This window comes from Geotrypetes seraphini, chromosome 6, assembly GCF_902459505.1.
Source record: "Geotrypetes seraphini chromosome 6, aGeoSer1.1, whole genome shotgun sequence".
In the NCBI taxonomy this organism is placed as follows: domain Eukaryota; kingdom Metazoa; phylum Chordata; class Amphibia; order Gymnophiona; family Dermophiidae; genus Geotrypetes; species Geotrypetes seraphini.
This window is the reverse complement of record NC_047089.1, coordinates 241472555-241493875: the sequence shown is the minus strand read 5'-3', so window position 1 is coordinate 241493875 and position 21321 is coordinate 241472555. Positions and strand designations below refer to the sequence as shown.

Sequence of the window (21321 nt, the reverse complement as noted above, 5' to 3'; positions counted from 1 at the left end):
AGGCTACCATCAAGGCTACCCAACACTCCAAACTCCCTCCCCCCAGAGGCTAATGTCGCTGCTACCCAACACTCCAAATTCCCATCCCCTCCGAGGCTAATGTCGCTGCTACCCAACACTCCAAAATCCCATCCCCCCCAAGGCTAATGTTGCTGCTACCCAATACTCCAAAATCCCTCCCCCCGAGGCTAATGCCATTGCTACCCAACACTCCAAACTCCCTCCCCCCTGAGGCTAATGTTGCTGCTACCCAACACTCCAAACTCCCATCCCCCCCAGAGGCTAATGTCGCTTCTACCCAACACTCCAAACTCCGCCCTCCCCCCTGAGGTTACCATTAGAGAATGACACGGTGAAAAAATTGGTCCCCGTCAGCGCCCCGTCCCCGTCTCACCATCCTCTGCACCGCCCCGTCACCGCCATTCCCTTCACCGTCCCGTCTCCGCCACTGCCACCCCATTCACCACCCCGTCACCGCCACTGCAACCCCATTCACCGTCCCGTCACCGTCACCGCTGCATACATAAAAGCCTCAAACGGGTACGATTTTAAATACTTTTCTTTATTTACGTATAAAGGAAACATTCTTTAAAACTTTAAAACTTTAAAACTTAGTTAAATATTAGTTAATAACTATAGAAAAACAAACACGACATGTACTTTTAATGCTTACAATGTTAGCCTACATGGTAAGTAGACGCGGCCGCTGTACCTAATCGGGGCAAAGATCTCCCTGCCGTGATTAGCATAGTGACCGCGGCTACGGCTGCAAGTCTCCCCTCCCCCCAGCGATCACGGCAGGAGGGCACCCAACCCCTCCTGTAGACCCCCCCCAACGGCCCTCCCGACAATCGCAGCAGAAGGGTACCCAACCCCTCCTGCTGGACCCCCCCCCAACGAACCCTCCCACCCCGGAACCCCCTTAGTCTTACTTTCCAAGTTGGACCGGACGGCTCCTCACACGTATGGCCAGCAGGCTTGCCTCCGTCCAAATGAGGCGGGCCCGCCCCTACCCTGCCCAACCCACAGGATCCTAGGGCCTGATTGGTCTAGGCACCTAAAGCCACTCCCGCTATAGGAGGGGCCTTAGGTGCTTGGGCCAATCAGGCCCTAGGATCCTGTGGGTTAGGCAGGGGAGGGGAGGGGCGGGCCTGCCTCATTTGGACGGAGGCAGGCCTGCTGGCCAGACGAGCGAGGAGCTGTCCGGTCCAACTTGGAAAGTAAGACTAAGGGTGGTGTTTCGGGATGGCGGGGTTTGTTGGGGGAGGGTCCGGCAGGAGGGGTTGGGCACCCTCCTATTGGCGATATAGGGGGCCGTTGGGGGGGCCGGCAGGAGGGGTTGGGCACCCTCCTACCAGTGATCATAGGGGGGCTGTTGGGGAGCTGGCAGGAGAGGTTGGATATCCTCCTGCTGCGATCGTCGGGGGGGCTGTTGGGGTAGGCAGGAGGGGATGGGTACCCTCCTGCCGCGATCGTTGGGGAGGGCTGGTTCTGTCGGCATGAAGGGCTGAGCACCTTCCTGCCGGCGATCGTCGGTGGGGGGGGGCGGGTTCTATTGGCAGGAAGGGTTGATCTGACAAATGAGGAGCCAGTATATTGGGGGGCGGAGTCAATGCGGCAACGTGCAAGTTGGATCGAGAGTTGGAGGAGACAGACAACATGGCGGAGACATCAAACACCCGGTCACGAACACGGTGAAACACAGGTAAATAGCGGTTCCTAGAAGGGGGTACATTGGCCTGCGGGGACAAATCTTTTCACCGTTTTTGCGGCCGGTGAAAACTTTTGTCCCCGTGTCTGCGGCGATTTGGCTTTGGAGTCTCCATAACCCGCAGCCAAACCGCAGCCACGCCGCAGCTCCCTGCGGGGATCGCTCCCCGTGTCATTCTCTAGTTACCATCAAGACTACCCAACACTCCAAACCCCCACCCTCCAGAGGCTAATGTCGCTTCTACCCAACACTCCAAACTCCCTCCCCCCCGAGGCTAATGTCGCTGCTACCCAACACTCCAAACTCCCTCCCCCAGGGGCTAATGTTGCTGCTACCCAACACTCCAAACTCCCTCCCCCCAGAGGCTAATGTCGCTGCTACCCAACACTCCAAACTCCCTCCCCCCAGAGGCTAATGTTGCTGCTACTCAACACTCCAAACTCCCTCCCCCCAGAGGCTAATGTCGCTGCTACCCAACACTCCAAACTCCCTCCCCCCAGAGGCTAATGTCGCTGCTACCCAACACTCCAAACTCCCTCCCCCCAGAGGCTAATGTTGCTGCTACCCAACACTCCAAACTCCCTCCCCCCAGAGGCTAATGTCGCTGCTACCCAACACTCCAAACTCCCTCCCCCCCAAGGCTAATGTTGCTGCTACCCAATACTCCAAACTCCCTCCCCCCGAGGCTAATGCCATTGCTACCCAACACTGCAAACTCCCTCCCCCCTGAGGCTAATGTTGCTGCTACCCAACACTCCAAACTCCCATCCCCCCCGAGGCTAATGTCACTGCTACCCAACACTCCAAACTCCCTCCCCAGAGGCTAATGTTGCTGCTACCCAATACTCCAAACTCCCTCCCCCCCGAGGCTAATGTCGCTGCTACCCAACACTCCAAACTCCCTCCCCCCCGAGGCTAATGTCGCTGCTACCCAACACTCCAAACTCCCTCCTCCCAGAGGCTAATGTCGCTGCTACCCAACACTCCAAACTCCCTCCCCCCAGAGGCTAATGTTGCTGCTACCCAACACTCCAAACTCCCATCCCCTCCGAGGCTAATGTCGCTGCTACCCAACACTCCAAACTCCCATCCCCCCCAGAGGCTAATGTCGCTTCTACCCAACACTCCAAACTCCGCCCTCCCCCCTGAGGTTACCATCAAGGCTACCCAACACTCCAAACCCCCACCCCAAGGACACCGTCGCTGCTCTCCTCCCATCACGCTGCTGTCCACCTCCTCCCCCTACTGACTGGCAGCATGCTTACTGCGTGCCGGTGCTGAAAAGGTCTGTAGCCGAAGTTCTAAGTTGGGCCACTGTGGGGCCTTGAACATCTACGCACGCTCAAGGCCTTCTGGCTCACACACTCTCCGAGATTCTCCGAGACAGTGGCCTAAGGGGGGGAGTTTGGAGTATTGGGTAGCAGCGATGGTGGTCTTAGCGGAAGCGGGGGGGGGGGGTGGAGTTTGGAGTAGAAGGAAAACAGTGACAGTAGTTACACCTATTTTTAAAAGTAACTCTCAAGCAACCAGAAACTATACTGATCTGACATCCACCAATCCCCATGGGTGCCGGATAACAGAGAGTCTACTGTATTTTAGATTTATTAACTGCCTTTTCGTGAAGAGATTCACCCAAAGCGGTTTACAATACATTGAATAGTTATCAGGTACTCTTAAATATTTCCCTATCTGTCCTGTCAGTAGTTGTGTGGTAAAGGGGGGGGAGGGTCCGCTCAGGGCACCAGCACCCTTCCTCCTCTCTGCCCCCCCTTCCCACTCCTCCCCCTGCCTTGCGCGTGGCCCTTCCCTTCCCCCGTACCTTTCTACCTTCGGCGCAAGCAACCACCATCCTTGTTGCCCGCCTCCGCGGCATCTCTCCTCCTCTCCAGGCCTCTTCTTTTTCAGACTCCCCCCCCCCCACTGACGGCTCAGGGCCCCGTTGGAGGGCCCCCACGCATGCGCGTGATGCCACTGCGGTGATTTCCGTGCACTTCCGGGAGCCCTTGGGCCGCCATTTAAGTGTGCCGCAGCTCGTAAAGTTTGCGAAACACTGTCGTAACCTGTTAATTGCATACTATGTATGATTAACCTGTGACCCATTCTGAGCTCTTTGGGGACAGCGGGATGGAAAATGAATGGAATAAATTAATAAATAAATAAACTGAGAACCTGGGGAACTAGCTCTGATTTCTACAGTGGCTCCATGTGATCTAAGCAAATCCCCTAATCTTCCATTGCTCCAGGAACAAAAACTTTCCCCCCTCTTTTACAAAGAAGTGCTAAGCTTTGGAGCGTGCGCTAAACACATGGTATACGCTAATGCGTGCATGTTATCCTATGGACGCGTTAGCGGGTTAGCGCACGCGTTGATTTAGCGCGCGCTCAATCTGTCCTACAACGCTTCGTGCGCCTTTGTAAAAGACGGCCTTAGATTTTGAGCTTATTAAGGTCAGAGAAAGTACCTTACTTTTCCATTACAATTGATTGATTTATTCCATTTTCTATGCCGTTCTCCCAGGGGAGCTCAGAATGGTTTATATGAATTTATTCAGGTACTCAAGCATTTTTCCCTGTCTGTCCCGGCGGGCTCACAAGTAGCTAATGTACCTGGGGCAATGGGGGGATTAAGTAACTTGCTCAGGGTCACAAGGAGCAGCGTGGGTTTGAACCCCCAACCTCAGGCTATTGAGGCTATAGCTTTAACCACTGCACCACTCTAGAAATCAAAATGTACTAAAAGTGAGCCAAGTACAGGACAGTCAAGCCATTGTGACATCACTGATGAGGTTGGCTCTTATGGGTGGAAGGAGGCATTGTGACATCACAGTCTCAGCTCTGGCTACTAGAGACAGAAGCTTTTCATACTATTTATTCCATTTTCTCTACTGTTCTCCCAGGAGAGCTCAGAACGGTTTACATGAGTTTATTCAGGTCCTCGAGCATTTTTCCCTGTCTGTCCTGCTGTCCGCACAATCTACCTGGGGCAATAGGGAAATTAAGTGACTTGCCCAGGGTCACAAGGAGCAGCGTGGGTTTGAACCCACAACCTCAGGATGCTGAGGCTGTAGCTTTAACCACTGCGCCACTCTAGAAATCAAATATAGCTAAAGGGAGCCAAGTATAAGACAATCAAGTCATTGTGACATCACTGATGAGGTTGGTTCTTATTGGTGGAATGAGGCATTGTAACATCACAGTCTCAGCTCTGGCTACTAGAGACAGAAGCTTTTCACACTATCTATTCCATTTTCTCTACTGTTCTCCCAGGAGAGCTCAGAATGGCTTTACATGAATTTATTCAGGTACTCAAGCATTTTTCCCCATCTGTCCCGGCGGGCTCACAATCTAACTAATATAACTGGGACAATGGGGATTAAGTGACTTGCCCAGGGTCACAGGGAGCAGTGTGGGTTTGAACCACAATCTTAGGGTGCTGAGGCTGTAACTGCACCACACTCTTCCCCTAAAAACTAGACAAAGCAAGAACCCCTTCCACGGATGCATTGTTGCTGAATTTAAGGCCACAGGTTACCTTATAAGAGTCCAAGTTTATTAAAATTTTGTTATCCCTACCAGTGACCACAACATGGTATGGTTCAACCTCAGGAAAGGTTTCCCTAAATCACAAACCAAAACGAGGGTACTCAATTTCCAGGGCACTGATTTCGCACGTATGGGAGATTTCGTCCAGCAGACGCTGCAGGATCAAAAGGCAACTGATAATGTGGAAGCCATGTGGTCAAACCTGAAATTGACCCTACACGAGGCAACTATCCGCTACATAAAATTGGTACATAAACAACAAAGAAACAAAAAACCCCGATGGTTCACTGAAGAGGTCTCGCACCTCGTCAAGGAGAAAAAAAGAGCATTTCTTTCATACAAACGTACGGGAACAAGTGAAGCTAACATTGAATATAGGGCCAGGTCTGCAGCAGTCAAAACAGCAGTCAGGGAGGCCAAGCTTGCGGTGGAAGAAACTCTAGCAAAGAACATTAAGAAAGGGGACAAATCCTTCTTCAGGTACATTAGCGACAGGAAAAAAAAACACAAATGGAATAACACGCCTCAAAACACCAGACGGGAATTACGCGGAAACAGATTCCGATAAAGCCAAACTACTAAATGAATACTTCTGCTCGGTTTTTACCTGCGAGGCACCAGGGCAAGGGCCACATCTGGAAGCAATGTCAAGCGCGGAAGACCGATTTCAGAATTTTGAGTTCACACCAGCTGATGTCTACAGCGAATTGTCAAGACTCCAGGTGAGCAAAGCTATGGGTCCAGACGAATTGCACCCAAGAGTGCTCAGAGAGCTGTGCGAGGTCCTGGCGGAACCATTAGCCATGCTCTTCAATCTCTCCCTAAAGAAGGGGAGGGTCCCCCAGGATTGGAAAACAGCGAATGTTGTTCCTCTGCATAAAAAGGGTTGCAGGGCAGAGGCTGCGAATTACCGACCAGTGAGTCTCACATCGATAGTATGTAAAATCATGGAAACACTAATTAAACGTAAGTTGGACACGATCTTGGATGAGGGAAATCTTAGGGATCCTAATCAACATGGATTCACTAAGGGTAGGTCGTGTCAATCCAACCTCATCAGCTTCTTTGATTGGGTAACAGAAAAGTTGGACTCAGGAGAGTCTCTGGACATAGTATACTTGGATTTCAGCAAAGCTTTTGACAGCGTCCCACACCGCAGGCTACTAAATAAGATGAAATCAATGGGGTTGGGCGAGACGATAACTGCATGGGTCAATGATTGGCTGAGTGGTAGACTTCAGAGGGTGATGGTCAATGGTACCCTTTCTGAAACATCAGAGGTGACCAGCGGAGTGCCGCAGGGCTCGGTCCTGGGTCCTCTCCTTTTTAACATATTCATAAGGGACTTGACACGAGGGCTACAGGGTAAAGCAACGTTATTCGCCGACGATGCAAAACTGTGCAACATAGTAAGTAAAAGCTTTTTACAGGATAGTATGACACGGGACCTTCGTACATTGGAAAACTGGTCCTCGACATGGCAGCTAGGCTTCAATGCTATGAAATGTAAGGTCATGCACCTCGGTAGCAGAAATCCGTGCAGAACTTACACCCTAAATGGAGAAACATTAGCCACGACCTCAGCAGAAGGAGATTTGGGAGTAATCATCAGTGCAGACATGAAGGCTGCCAAGCAGGTAGAGAAGGCCACATCCAAGGCAAGGCAAATGATGGGATGTATCAAAAGAAGTTTCGTCAGTCGGAAACCAGAAGTCATAATGCCGCTGTACAGGACCATGGTGAGACCTCATCTGGAGTACTGTGTGCAGTTCTGGAGGCCACATTACCGTAAAGACGTGATTAGAATCGAGTCGGTTCAGCGGATGGCCACTAGGATGATCTTGGGGTTCAAGGGTCTCTCATACGAAGAGAGACTGAGCAGACTGCGGCTCTACACTCTAGAGGAACGCAGGGAGAGAGGGGACATGATTGAGACATTTAAATACATCACAGGACGGGTCGAGGTGGAAGATGTCTTCCTCTTGCCCAGGGGACCCTCGACCACAAGAGGTCATCCGCTTAAACTCAGAGGAGGAAAGTTTAATAGTGACACCAGGAAGTATTTTTTCACGGAAAGGGTGGTAGATCACTGGAATAAGCTTCCGGTGCAGGTGGTCGAGGCCACCGGCGTGCTTGACTTTAAAAGTAAATGGGACATGTACGTGGGATCCCTACATAGCACGAATCACTAGCATCTAGACTTATCGGGGTGGGTCAGTAGAGTGGGCAGACTTGATGGGCTATAGCCCTTTTCTGCCGTCATCTTTCTATGTTTCTATGTTTCTATCAGAATTCAAAGCGGCTTTACAGATAATTCAATATACACTGATACCTGACAAAGTAGTCATCAGAACGGGGGAGACCACCGGGGCCATGGCCTCCTCCCAAAATTAGCGGTCGCCAGTAGGTGCCCAACCTCCCACACATAAATCTTTGTGGGGCAGCTGCCGTGAAGCGTCAACGAGCAGGCCTGCCCTGGAGCCCTTCATTCTTCTTCCGGGGGCAAGCCTGCTCGTTGACGCTCCGTGGCGACTGCCCCAAGAAGTTACAGTACAATGCCGGGAGAACCTAGGGGATGGAGTTGGGAGCTGGTGACAGGCTGTGCCTCGGTTCATAGACAAAATTGTGCGAGACAATAGCGCGCCGACAACTGAGCGCAAGGTTGACGGTGCGCCGAAGAAAAGTACTATTTTAAAGGGTTCCGATGGGGGGTGTTGGTGGGGAACCCCCCTACTTTACTTAACAGACATCGTGCTGGCGTTGGGGGGGTTGGGGGGTTGTAACCCCCCCTCATTATACTTGAAACTGAACTTTTTGCCTGTTTTTTTAGGGAAAAAGTTCAGTTTTAAGTATAATGTGGGGGGTTACAACCCCCCAAACCCCCCACAACGCCAGCGCGATGTCTGTTAAGTAAAGTGGGGGGGGGGGTTCCCCCCACACACCCCCGTCGGAGCCCTTTAAAATAGAGCTTTTCTTCGGTGCGCCGTCAACCTTGCACTCAGTTGTCTGTGCGCCGTTGTCTGGCGCGCCATTGTCTCGCGCAATTTAATCCCATAACCCTGTACCTCAGGATTCTGCTGGGGCTAGGGCGAAGCTCCTGGGACCCCTCCCCCCAACCAAACAGTGTTTCACTGCCTTTGCCTGACAATATAACAATGCTAAAATCTTATCCATTCCTGTTGTTTTGTAAAGCCATGAAATACAGAGCTGACCATTAGTTTTATTGAGTAAGAAGCTGGCTAGAACCTGGTGGAGAATTACAGAAGATGAACACAGCAGGTTCTGAAAAGTAAACAATGTTTACAACTAAAAGAATAATTAAAATGAGAAGCAGTGGGTAGTAAGGGTAGGAGGCGGCACCCCCCCCCCCCCGCTCCTTCCTTCCCATGTGGTCACTTCCTCCTCCCCTGTACCTCTAAATCTTCGCCAGCGCGAGTGGTTTCTACAACTTGCTCCTCACGCCAGCGTTGAGTTTCCCTCTGATGTCACTTCCTGGTCCCATGACCCGGAAGTGATTCAGAGGGGAGCCAGGTTGATGCGAGCAACAGGCAGAAGTTGCTCACACTAGCCAAGATAATACTGAGGTACGGAGAGAGGGGAGAGGGATGGCGTGGTGTGACGTAGAAATGCCAGCGCCCCCACCGACGTAGCGCCCAGGGCGGTCCACATCCCTCGCACCTCCCTTCCTACGCCACCGGTGAGAAGAATCCAATATGAGATGGAAAAGAACCGGGCCTGGTTCGTCGGTCTGCGCTTTGAAGAGACGCTTCACTAGAAACACATTGGCAGCAGTGTCCCCTTCCAGATAAAACTGGATTTTATTGCAGCTTTCATTAATTCAAACTCACTCTGTCTATTCACTTTAAGTGCGAATGAAAGGGAAACGCATTTGCTAGTGAAAAGCAAACAGAGCCCTTGAGCTTAAAAGCCACTTCAAGACAAAATGTCAATGAGAGGGGATTAGACCATTTACTGCTCATTTTTCAGACCTACTTATGATTTTCGGTCACTAGGATATTCAGGAATAAGCCTGATATTGAACGAATTATCCACAGGTCCAGTCTGAAGCGGCTGTTTCCTGTAAATTTACCGCTTCACTGGTTGCCGAGGACAACACGATGAATTAAGCCATGATTTACGGCAAAGTGGATTAGGCGAGCTCAGTTGTAGAGCTGCACTGCCGCCCGTATGCTCGAGGTCTTTCTCCCCCCTTTCAAATGCCTTTCTGCATGCCCTGGCCTGATGCCTGCCTCAGCCTTCTCGCCCTCATTTACTGATATAATTCATTTTCTATCCCCAAAGAGTTCAGAACGGGTTACAGGTTGAACATACATAATTTCAGTACAAGTTTACGATGCAAGTTTTGATCCTAACTTGACACATACTAGGGGGATCTAATGTTAATATACATAATATACAGTTTACCGATTACAATTTGCCTTACAATGCAAGGTTCTCATCATTGAAGACTGAGCTTTGTCCTCTATCCCCCAGATTCTGTATAGGTTGCCCCCAAAACAGGCCCACAATCGCAGATCCACACATAAACTAATAGCCAATTAGGTAACAGTCATCATTTTAAATTTTATTGCCTGCAGCATCCTACAATTCTACGCGGGGCACAATAAAAACTTACACAGTAAGAACATAAGAAGTTGCCGCTGTTGGGTCCATCGTGGCCAGCAGTCTGCTCCCGCGGCAGCCACCAGGTCAAAGACCAGTGCCATGAGACCAGCCCTATCTGCATACGTTCTGATTCAGCAGGAACTTGTCCAACCTTGTCTTGAATCCCTGGAGGGTGTTTTCCCTTATAACAGCCTCCGGAAGAGCGTTCCAGCTTTCTACCCCTCTCTGAGTGAAGAAGAACTTCCTTACGTTTGTACGGAATCTATCCCCTTTCAACTTTAGAGAGTGCCCTCTCATTCTCCCTACCTTGGAGAGGGTGAACAACTTGTCTTTATCTACTTTGACTTGAATCCCTGGAGGGTGTTTCCCCCTATGACAGACTTCAGAAGAGCATTCCAGTTTTCTACCACTCTCTGGGTGAAGAAGAACTTCCTTATATTTGTACGGAATCTATCCTCTTTCAACTTTAGAGAGTGCCCTCTCATTCTCTCTACCTTGGAGAGGGTGAGCAACCTATATTTATCTACTAAGTCTATTCCCTTCAGTATCTTGAATGTTTCTATCATGTCCCCTCTCAGTCTCCTCTTTTCAAGGGAGAAGAGGCCCAGTTTCTCTAATCTTTCACTGTACGACAACTCCAGCCCCTTAACCATTTTAGTCGCTCTTCCCTTTCGAGTAGTACCGTATTTTTTTTCATGTACGGCGACCAGTGCTGGACGCAGTATTCCAGGTGAGGGCATACCATGGCCCGGTATAGCGGCATGACAACCTTCTCCAATCTGTTCGTGATCCCCTTCTTAATCATTCCTAGCATTCTGTTCGCCCTTTTCGCAGCCGCCATGCACGGATGGCTTCATCTATTTGTCGACCAGTACTCCTAAGTCTCTTTCCTGGGAGGGGGGGGGGTCTGTCCAAGTACAGCCCAAGACATCCTGTATTCGTGTATAAGATTTTTGCTACCGACATGCATCACCTTACACTTATCCACGTTGAACCTCATCTGCCATGTTGCGGCCCATTTCTCGAGCGTGTTTATGTCAATCAAACACAGCAAAATCAAACATTTAAAATAAATACTATTCAGAACACTTTCTTGAATAAAATAGTCTTCACAAGTTTCCGATACTCTCTTCACCTCAACAGATAATGCATTCCACAATGACGCACCCTGTACCGCCATCATGGAGCGACGAAAACTTGAATGCCTGATAGCTTTAACTGACAGAACTTCAAGCAGCATTTGACTCCCAGAACCTAATGATCAAGATGGCTGGTAAGAGTGGAACAAAGCGCTTGACACAACCGGACCATTATCACTCAGTACCTTAAAGATCAAATAAGGCTCTTGTATGTTCCAGACGGCACAAATTAATAAGCATTACTGACCTCCAAAATGAAATATGGAATATTGCCACACCTTGGGGTTCCGGAATCTTTTGTTACTCTTTGGGATTTCGGAATCTTGCTATTCTTTGGATCCTGTACGGAATGTTGCTACTCCTTGGGTTTTGGCCAGGTACTAGTGGCCTGGATTGGCCACCATGAGAACGGGGCTTGATGGACCATTGGTCTGACCCGGCAAGGCTATTCTTATGATCTTATGTTCTTAAATCTAAAAATAGTGAGTTAGCCCACAGCGCATTACAGACAGCCACCTTGAGAATGAAAATTCCTATTAAGGGGAACTAATTTCCTCTTGATATATAACACGCATAAATAAAATAGGCATTTAGGAAAGAATATGCAACAGAATGGATTTTCCATTGCGTAATAGCTGCTCGTTCCTTCTTTTCAGATGGACAAAGCAATTCAATTTTTTCAAAGCATTTTCCAGCAATTTTGTCTAGAACATTTTTAATGACCAACAGCCCTACAACCTTGGCTTATACTACAGAAGTGTAAACAGCATATTACAAAGGGGGACACAGTGTAATCTGCCATGCGGTACTTCATTTTTAACCAACGCGTCTTAAGGAGAACTATTACACTGTCTTCTGCAATTTTTTTAAATCCTCTTAGAATTTGGAGAACAGTCTGACAGCTGCACCACAAATAATCTTACCGCTTTCCAATCCACAACCACAAAGGACATATAGGTTGTCCCAAGTGGATGACATGCATGTTCGCCTACGTGCACGAAAGTCGAGCACTGAAAGATGAAAACCAACACATCAACACATGTCTATAGAAACATAGAAACATGATGGCAGATAAAGACCAAATGGCCCATCTGTTCTGCCCATCCACAGCATCCACTATCTGCTCCTCTTCCTAAGAGATCTTACACGCTTGTTCCATGCTTTCTCCACCACCTCTACTATTTCACCTATCTGCCATCATTGCCGCCTATGAATTTTGTAACTTCATGACAACTCTTATGTAATCCGCCTTGAACTGCAAGATAATGGCGGAACAGAAATCACTAATGTAATGTAATGTAATTTCTTTAAAAAAGGTATTTCCTTAGATTGCTCCTGAGCCTATCACCTCTTAACTTCATTACTATGCCCTCTCATTCTGGAGCTTCCTTTCAAATGAAAAAGACTCACCCCCATGCGCATTTATGCCATGGTATTTAAACGCCTCTATCATATCTTCCCTCCCCTGCCTTTCCTCCAAAGAATACATATTGAGATCTTTAGATCTGTCCCCATACACCTTATGATGAAGACCACTGACCATTTTAGTCGCCTTCCTCTGGAACGACTCCATTCTGTTTATATCGTTTTGAAGGTGCAGCCTCCAGAATTGTACACAATATTCTAAATGAGGTCTCACCGGAGTCTTATACAGAGGCATCAATACCCCCTTTTTCCTACTGGCCATTCCTCTCCCTAAGCACCCTAGCATCCTTCTAGCTTTTGCTGTTGCCATTTCAACCTGTTTGGCTACCTTAAGATAACCACATACTATCACACCCAAATCCCACTCCTCTTTCATGCACAAAAGTTCTTCATCCCCTATACTGTATTATTCCCTTAGGTTTCTGCAGCACAAATGACTGGATGGACCATTCGGGTCTTTATCTGCCTTCATCTACTATGTTACAAATGCATGACATTGCATTTCTTAGTATTAAATCTTAGCCGCCAAATTTCAGAGCATCCCTCAAGCTTTACTAGGTCCTTTCTCATATTTTTCATACTATCAAGGGTGTCTACTCTTACATGTTTTGATATCGTCTGCAAAGAGGCAAATCTTGCCAGTGAGCCCTTCAGCAATATCGCTTACAAAAATGTTACCAAACCACTGGTAACATTCCATTCCTCAGAGCAATCTCAATTGCCCACCACCCTTTGTTGCCTCCCACTCAACAAGCTCCTGACCCAGTCCATCTCTTTGGGGCCCATCCCGAGAGCACTCAGTTTATTTATTAGACACCTGTATGGAACACTCTCAAAGGCTTCGCTAAAATCTAAATATACCACATCTAGCGCATTCTCTCTATCCAATTTTCTGGTCACCCAGTCAAAGAAATTGATCAGATATGTCTGACAAGATCTACCTCTAGTGAATCCATGTTGCTTCCGGTCCTGTAATCCACGGGATTCCATAAACATCACTATTCTCTGTTTTAAAAGCGTTTCCATTAATTTACTTATCACAGAAGTCAGACTTACCGGCCTGTAGTTTCCTACTTCTTCCTAACTTTCACTTTTGTGGAGAGGGACCACATATGCCCTTCTCCAATCCTCCGGTACCACTCCTGACTCTAGAGAAGCATTGGAAAGGTCAGCCAACAGAGCCAACAGAAGTTCCCGAAGTTTCCTCAGTACTGTCGAATGCACACCATCCGGTCCCATCACTTTATCCACCTTTAGTTTAGCGAGCTCCTCACAAACACAATCCTCTGAAAATCGAAACCACAAGTCATTTAGATAAAAACATAAGAATAGCCATACTTGGTCAGACCAATGGTCCATCTAACCCAGTATCCTGTCTTCACAGTGGCCAATTTAGATCACAAGAATCTGGCAAAAACAGTAGCAACCTTCCATTCTACCGATCCAGGGCAAGCAGTAGCTTCCCCTATGTCTGAAGTCTATGATAGGGAAATGAAATGATTATTAATGCCAAGGAAACAGAGCCAACACTGTTAACAGTTCATCCTCATGGTAGATGGCCAAACTCAACAGTCTAGGACTGGAAAGATAACTAAGCCATTGTTCTCTTTTTGGCTATGATCAAATACAAGGTTCTAGTCAGACCCTGAGGATAGTCTGACCTCAACCTTTCAGCTGAGACTCAAAAGCTGTACAATATGGAAGATTAATGCCCTGTCACCTGACCCCACTGTAGACATTATTAATCAGAAATGCCTACTAAGTCACTGAGAGGCACTGGAGATGACACAGCCAACTTCTGGATACAAGTCTTTTATTTGAAGTAAAACAATAAAAATTTATAAAAACAAAAGAAAGTCCCGACTAGGATCCAAGTTTCAGCGACTACGTCGCCTTCCTCAGGGGACAATATCAAACTGAAAAACACATAAAAAGATACACATATAAATGCATACATTTTATAAACAATGAATGCTTTTGCTTTTTATGAAATATATATATTTTTTTAAAATATTTTTTTAAAAGAGGGTAAGGTAAAGAAAAAAGATAAAGAAAACAGGAACAATCAGTTACGATCAATGTGGACTGCTCTTTCTAATAAGAATTTTTACAAACCAAATACAATAAAAATGTTAGACCAATTAATACACGAAAGTTGTTCCTGTTTTCTTTATCTTTTTCTTTTCCTTACCCTCTTTTAAAAAAATATTTTTAAAAAATATATATATATTTCATAAAAAGCAAAAGCATTCATTGTTTATAAGATGTATGCATTTTTATGTGTATCTTTTTATATGTTTTTCAGTTTGATATTGTCCCCTGAGGAAGGCGACGTAGTCACCGAAACTTGGATCCCTTTCTTTTGTTTTTATATATTTTTATTGTACTGATGACATCATCAGTAACGTGGCACACAGAAGGCCCCAGCGAGAGGGCCGTGAAGCAGCCTGTGTCTCGACGCGCCTCTGCCGGAAGGTAATTATGGTCGCGGTCGGTGGGGATCGGTTGGGAGGGAAGGATGGAGGGTCAGCGGGGGTTCGGTTGCACGACGGGGGTGGCGGCCGTTGCTCAAGGGTTCTGCTGCACAAGGGATGGGAGGGAGGAAAGGTAGGATGAAAGCTGTGCAAAGGGTTCTGGGGGATGGGAGGGATGGAGGGATAGAAAGATGCTGCAGAGGGAAGGCACAAGGGGATGGGTGAGAGAGGAGCAAAGATGTTGCACATGTGGGGGAAAGGAAAGAGGAAGAATTGGGGTGAAGGAGAGGAAGGGAGAGATGATCATATACATGGAAAAAAATAATCCCTACCTGAAAATAAGACCTAGTGTCTTTTTTGGGACCAAATGAATATAAGACACTGCCTTATTTTCGGGGAAACAGGGTAATACTGTGCATTCACAGTGTGTCCCTCAAGAACTGGATGACACACAAGACAACCTGGGAGACGACTTTGAAGGATGTTTGTACTTTGTTGCTCATGTCGTACACGGTACGCCATAATAAGACGATGATTTCAAATGTCACATTGTTTGCTTCTCCCCTATCAGAGACCGTTGCACTCATCTCTCATCTGGTGGCAACATTAAGAAGTTTCAAACGCATATACAGTATTAGATTTCCAATGTTAGTGCATTTTTGAGAGAGAGAGAAAAAAAAAAGTTGCCATGACTTATGAATCAACCCTCATATTTCAAGGGAAAGCTTCATATTTGGGGCAATGGCTTATAGCTTCATAAATGTGTGCCAATGTGTTGGTTTTCATAGACACCTTTTAGTCATGACCTCATTTTATAAAAGCTCATTTACATGCATTTTCAGCTAAGTTAAGGTTGCCAGATTTTACACTTCTCCCTCCATATTCGCGGTGGATACGTTCCAGCTATAGGGGCGAATATGGAAAAACTGCAAATAACTTTTCAATATGTTATTTGCGGTTTTGGAGAAAGTGACATCATTATTGCTATTGAAACCGCGAATAAGAATCCCCAGTGCTAACAGAACTGGTATGGTTGCTTAAATAAACTCACCGCATCTGCACACCTGCTATGAAACCCCCCCCTCCCCCTGCAAAAGACTCCAAACTTAACTTTTGAATGTTGGTCAGAGAAAGCTCCGAAGCGGTGAAGTACAGAGAAGAGTGGAAACGCCCGGGCGGCGCAGACTACACTATAAGGTGGAGCAAATACCTAAAGAATCAATCAGAAAGACCAGCGAGGGAGGTGTCCAAAAAACTGAGGGAGCCAATAGACTGCTCGTCGCTATTGGATGCGGGCAGCTTTGTCCCCTTTAAAGTCCAAATGTAGCTGTTTAATTACAGACCGCGCGCTGCTCCTAAACCAACTGCTCCACTCTGCCCCGCTCGCCTCCTTTATAGGGACGGCATCCTACGAGTCTTGACGTCAGTGTTGCCAGTGGGGAACGTTTCCCACCAAATTGGGCTACTTTTGAGGACTGGAGGTAGAAAATTTATGGTGTTGGCAGATCAGGCTTTTTTGTGCTACTTTCCTGGAGCGTGCGTAGGTTTTTTTTTTTTTTCGTATTCCACCTGGTGTTTCGGTCGTCTCTCTCTGAGTTCTGTTAGCGCTGGGGATTCTTCTCCTTTAAAATTCATTATATATTATTATCTATTTGTGACTTGGTACTTGGTACACTGCAGGGTTCCTGCTATGAGAACCTACTGAGTTTAATGATGACGTTTTGGGGACGGAGTCAGCGGCCGACAAATCGCGAATAATCGAAACCGCAGATACGGAAACCGCGAATAAGCAGGGAGAAGTGTACATTCGTAAAATCTGGAGTCCTAGACCCGCCCACCCATCCTCGCCCTATTACACCCCAGCCCTGCCCTAGCCCCACCTCTGCTGCTCGGGTCAGTCCAGAGGGCATCCGTGCAGGCACGGATGCGACGTGATGCTGTCACGCACACTCAAATGCGTGCACGACGTCATCGCTTGCGCAGAGACCCTCTTGCCTGACACAATTTCAGGGGAAGCTTTTCAAAAACCAGACAAAGTGCCAGGTTTTGAAAAGCCATCCAGACCCCCGGACATGTCCTCAAAAGAAGGACAGATCCAGGGAAATCCGGACGTCTAGTAACCCTAAGCTAAATACTTGTCTATATTCATTGATGAAAATGGAATAGAAGCTTCCACTTCTCCCTCTGTATTCGCTGTGATAGGAGATTACCAGACCCGCGAATACAGAAAAACCGCTAATAACTTTTTCATATGTTATTCGCTGTTTTCTATTAAAAACCATCGTGAATATAGTGAAACCGCAAATAACACGGTGGGAGACCTGGCCTGTTCCTGAAGGAGAGGCAAAACACAGTGAAGAAAGTGCCGGGAATCAGCGATTTCTCTATGCAAGCTGATGTAATTTGGGGGGGAGGAGCCAGCAAACTAAAAACCGTGAATAATCGAAACCGCAGAGACGGAAACCGCGAATAAGCAGGGAGAAGTGTACATTCGTAAAATCTGAAGTCCCGCCCACCCATCCTCGCCCCATTATGCCCCAGTCCTGCCCCTAATCCCAGCCCAGCCCTAGCCCCACCCCTGCTGCTCGGGTCAGTCAAGAGGGCATCCATGCAGGCACGGATGCAACGTGATGCTGTCACGCACACTCAAACGCGTGCACGACGTCATCGCTTGCGCAGAGACCCTCTTGCCTGACACAATTTCAGGGGAAGCTTTTCAAAAACCAGACAAAGTGCCAGGTTTTGAAAAGCCATCCAGACCCCCGGACATGTCCTCAAAAGAAGGACAGATCCAGGGAAATCCGGACGTCTAGTAACCCTAAGCTAAATACTTGTCTATATTCATTGATGAAAATGGAATAGAAGCTTCCACTTCTCCCTCTGTATTCGCTGTGATAGGGGATTACCAGACCCGCGAATACAGAAAAACCGCGAATAACTTTTTCATATGTTATTCGCTGTTTTCTATTAAAAACCATCGTGAATATAGTGAAACCGCGAATAATATGGTGGAAGACCTGGCCTGTTCCTGAAGGAGAGGCAAAACATGGTGAACAAAGTGCTGGGAATCAGCAGTTTCTCTATGCAAGCCGGTGTAATTTGGGGGGGGGAGGAGCCAGCAAGCTAAAAACCGTGAATAATCGAAACTGCGAATGCTGAAACCGCAAATACGGAGGGAGAAGTGTACTTGTATAAATCTATTGGTTCCTGACATCACTGAGCTTCTCTGGTTTGATGACCCATTCTTGCTGAGCCTCCTCCTCCCCCTATAGTGGTTGGTGGGAGACACCCCCGCCCCCCCCCCTGGAACTCTCCCCTACTGAAGCTGGTAGGATGTGGGCATGCAAAGTGAACTTACTGCCAGCTTGTGTCACTTCCTAACCTTCATCATCAACTGAATTGGCCAATCCTCTCTTCAGCAGGAGAAACACTTAAGTACACCATCTCCAGCTGCCAGAGCCAAGATTTGGAAGCAGAAGAGGTCCTTGTTTAGCCACGGAGGCATAAAGGTAAATAGATATCTTAGAAGCTCAAGTTTATGTAGGTATTTGAAGTATTGCAAAGCTGCCACTCGATGTGGCAGCCATTTTGGATTGCAGGCACTATATCAACAGGGACTTCTCCAGGTAGTCCCAAGGGGGCCTATGGAGGTGGAGGGGACTAGGGCAGTTTTATATTTTCTTTGGAAATGGGAGGGGGATAACGATGGGGGATGCCGCCAGACACTATTTGAATTTAACTAAGCACTGGACTTTTTTTTGTCTTAATTTTATGCACTTCCCTAGCTGGTTAGCGGTCTGCATATCATTGCTAACCGGCTAGCCCAGGGCTGCCCAAGTCCGGTCCTCAAGATCTACTGGCAGGCCAGGTTTTCTGGATATCCACAATGAATATGCATGAGAGAACTTTGCCTGCACTGCCTTCTTGGTATGCAAATTTCTCTCATGCATGTTCATTGTGGATATCCAGAAAACCTGGCCTGCCAGTAGATCTCGAGGACCGGACTTGGGCAGCCCTGGGCTAGGGCCATGCTCCATCCACTCTACACCTTTGGCCCACCCCTAATCTCACTGGCTAGAGGGTGGGCCATTTAGCAGGCTTATTTGGTGGCACTGTCCACTTACATGCTGCTAAATATTACTGATTAGCTCTGACCAAGTGATTTAAATGGGCCCAATTTAATTTCAGATACATATTGGGCTGATATTGATATCTCCCATGGTCGGCAACGAAATCTGAAATTCAATGCCGGTGCCGTAATTTCCAGATTGGATGGCCGACTAAGTCCTAGGGGCCAAAGATAGACTTGCTTTTTAGGCGGGTTTATCTGGTCGCGATCTTAGCTGGCTAGCTGCTGAATATCGACAGCTATGTACTATTTGAACAGCCAGGAGCCATTTCTGGCTTGCCAAAAACCAGTGAATATCGGCCACACACATATTTATAGAATAGCATTTTGGTGGAATTTTAGCATTCTAATTAATTACTCATGTAATCGGCACATAAGCCAACCATAACCAACAATAGAGCATTTCTGAAGCTCATGTATGGATAACCATCACAGCAGCACTCTAACTCTGTACTAAAGCTCATATATCGTGACTCATGTATTGTAACACCATTATATAAGCTCATAAATCGTAGCTCATGCATTATAACATCTTTATAGAAGCTCATAAATTATAGCTCATGTATCATAACACCATTATAGAGGCTCATGTAAACTGCTCTGAATTGACTACCCAGTCTTTAGTAGCGGTATAGAAACTCTCGATAAACATAACTGTTATTGTGTACTTTACAGAAATGCCCTCATGATGTCCAGTCACCATTAATTGTGTTAGTAATGGAGAAATCTTACCGATTCAGTGCAAAAGAGTAGTGGAACTTGATATTGTGCTGGTCAGCAAGGTCGCAAGTTGGCAGCATTTCAAGTGTCTCCACCAGCCTCACCATGGCATCATAATCCTGATGGGCATCATAACATTACAGGACACAGTTACTTAATAATAAGACATCCAATTGAGGACTGATTCCCTATTCTCTACTAGAAGGTCTCTTTTGGATTTCTCTTTCTCTCTACTGACATGCTGGGCCCCGATTCTCCCACTATAGTTTCAACTGGCCATGTGGAATGACTCCCCCTTCCCACCTCCCAACCTGCACAGAACATGGCACAGGAGTGTTTTTTTCTGAGGTGATGCCCAAGAAGCATCAACATAAAGCCCCTCCAGTGCAGAGAAGTGTGAATTTCCTTAAAACATGTCGTCAAGCCTGTTGACAAACCTGGAAAAATGTCAAAGCCTCGGGGAAATGAACAATTCTTTCTAAAGAACATTCAAAAGGAATTCAAAAAACTCTTCCAGATTTTCAAGCTTGCTTAAGCAATTTTGCCAGATTTTAAAAAATGGATTGGCACTTTCTGAAAATCTGGTGAAGATTTTCAGAGCTCCGTCAAATTTCACCCACATCTGCTGGAGGAAGAAGAGCTACGTGATGGATTTCTCCAGCGTATCTGGGTAGAATTCAAAACTTCTCCACACATCCCTACTCCAGTAATGAAAGATTAACACTCTTCTCAATGGCCAATTAACTGGCACTGACCTAGTCATTTTGGTTAGTCTGGGAGTTTGGTCGGGTATTCCCATGATGTAGCATAAGCAGAATTATCTAGAAGGCGTGCATTCTTCTGGAACTCTGCTCCCAGCATACCTGAATGTCTCGATAAGACAAGAGAAGGTTGATGACAATGTCAGGCGTGAGGACCTCGGTATTGTCCATACGTAACTTAATGCGGGCTAATTCTTTCGCCAGCTCATCTCCTTGGTACTTCATCCTGGCTTTCCTGATATCATTCAAAAGTGTTTCCTTGTAGTACGTGCTAGTGGAACAAAGCACATAGAGAAACTAACTGTTAGGGACACCTTAAAACAGACTGTTCCTTAAAACAGTACAACCTGCAGCAGGAGATCTCCAGGCCAGCTGAGGCCTTCTGAAGGAGTTTCACTGGGGTTTGGATTTCTAGGACAAGGGCTGAACTCCTATTGATTTGACTTCAATTTAATGAATGGTGCTGGGTTCCAAATTATAGGTCTGAGTGCCCATAAGTTTGCTACTTCTGAAGGTAATCAAAGCTTAATTTGACAGCTAGAAGCAATGACCATGATTCTTATTTTTGTACTGTACAAAATCCAAAGGAGAAGAGGACAGCTCTCCAAAAGCACCTTCACTGAGGGAGTGTAAAGTGAAGGAATCCCTACTGCGTGCAAACTCCATTGACTAACCTTTGCACCGTTTGGACTTTTCTGTATGGATGTGAATAAAATATCTACCATATAATCCATCTGCTGGAGTACCCAGTAAACTTCTTCATTTTAAATGTCACCCGGTGTGATTGTATGGG

General features: G+C 47.1%; 1 protein-coding gene across 3 annotated transcripts in view; it reads right to left on the bottom strand.

Annotated features, from left to right (window-relative positions):
- Nucleotides 1-21321, bottom strand: part of MAP3K15 (mitogen-activated protein kinase kinase kinase 15) — a 220792-nt gene that overhangs the window by 78370 nt on the left and 121101 nt on the right. For all 3 annotated transcript variants that reach the window (XM_033948236.1, XM_033948234.1, XM_033948235.1), the window contains 2 exons: nucleotides 20631-20799; nucleotides 19780-19886 (listed from right to left, as the gene is read on the bottom strand). In XM_033948236.1, coding sequence (XP_033804127.1) covers nucleotides 19780-19886; nucleotides 20631-20799 — 276 coding nt within the window. The remainder of the gene's footprint in view (nucleotides 1-19779; nucleotides 19887-20630; nucleotides 20800-21321) is intronic.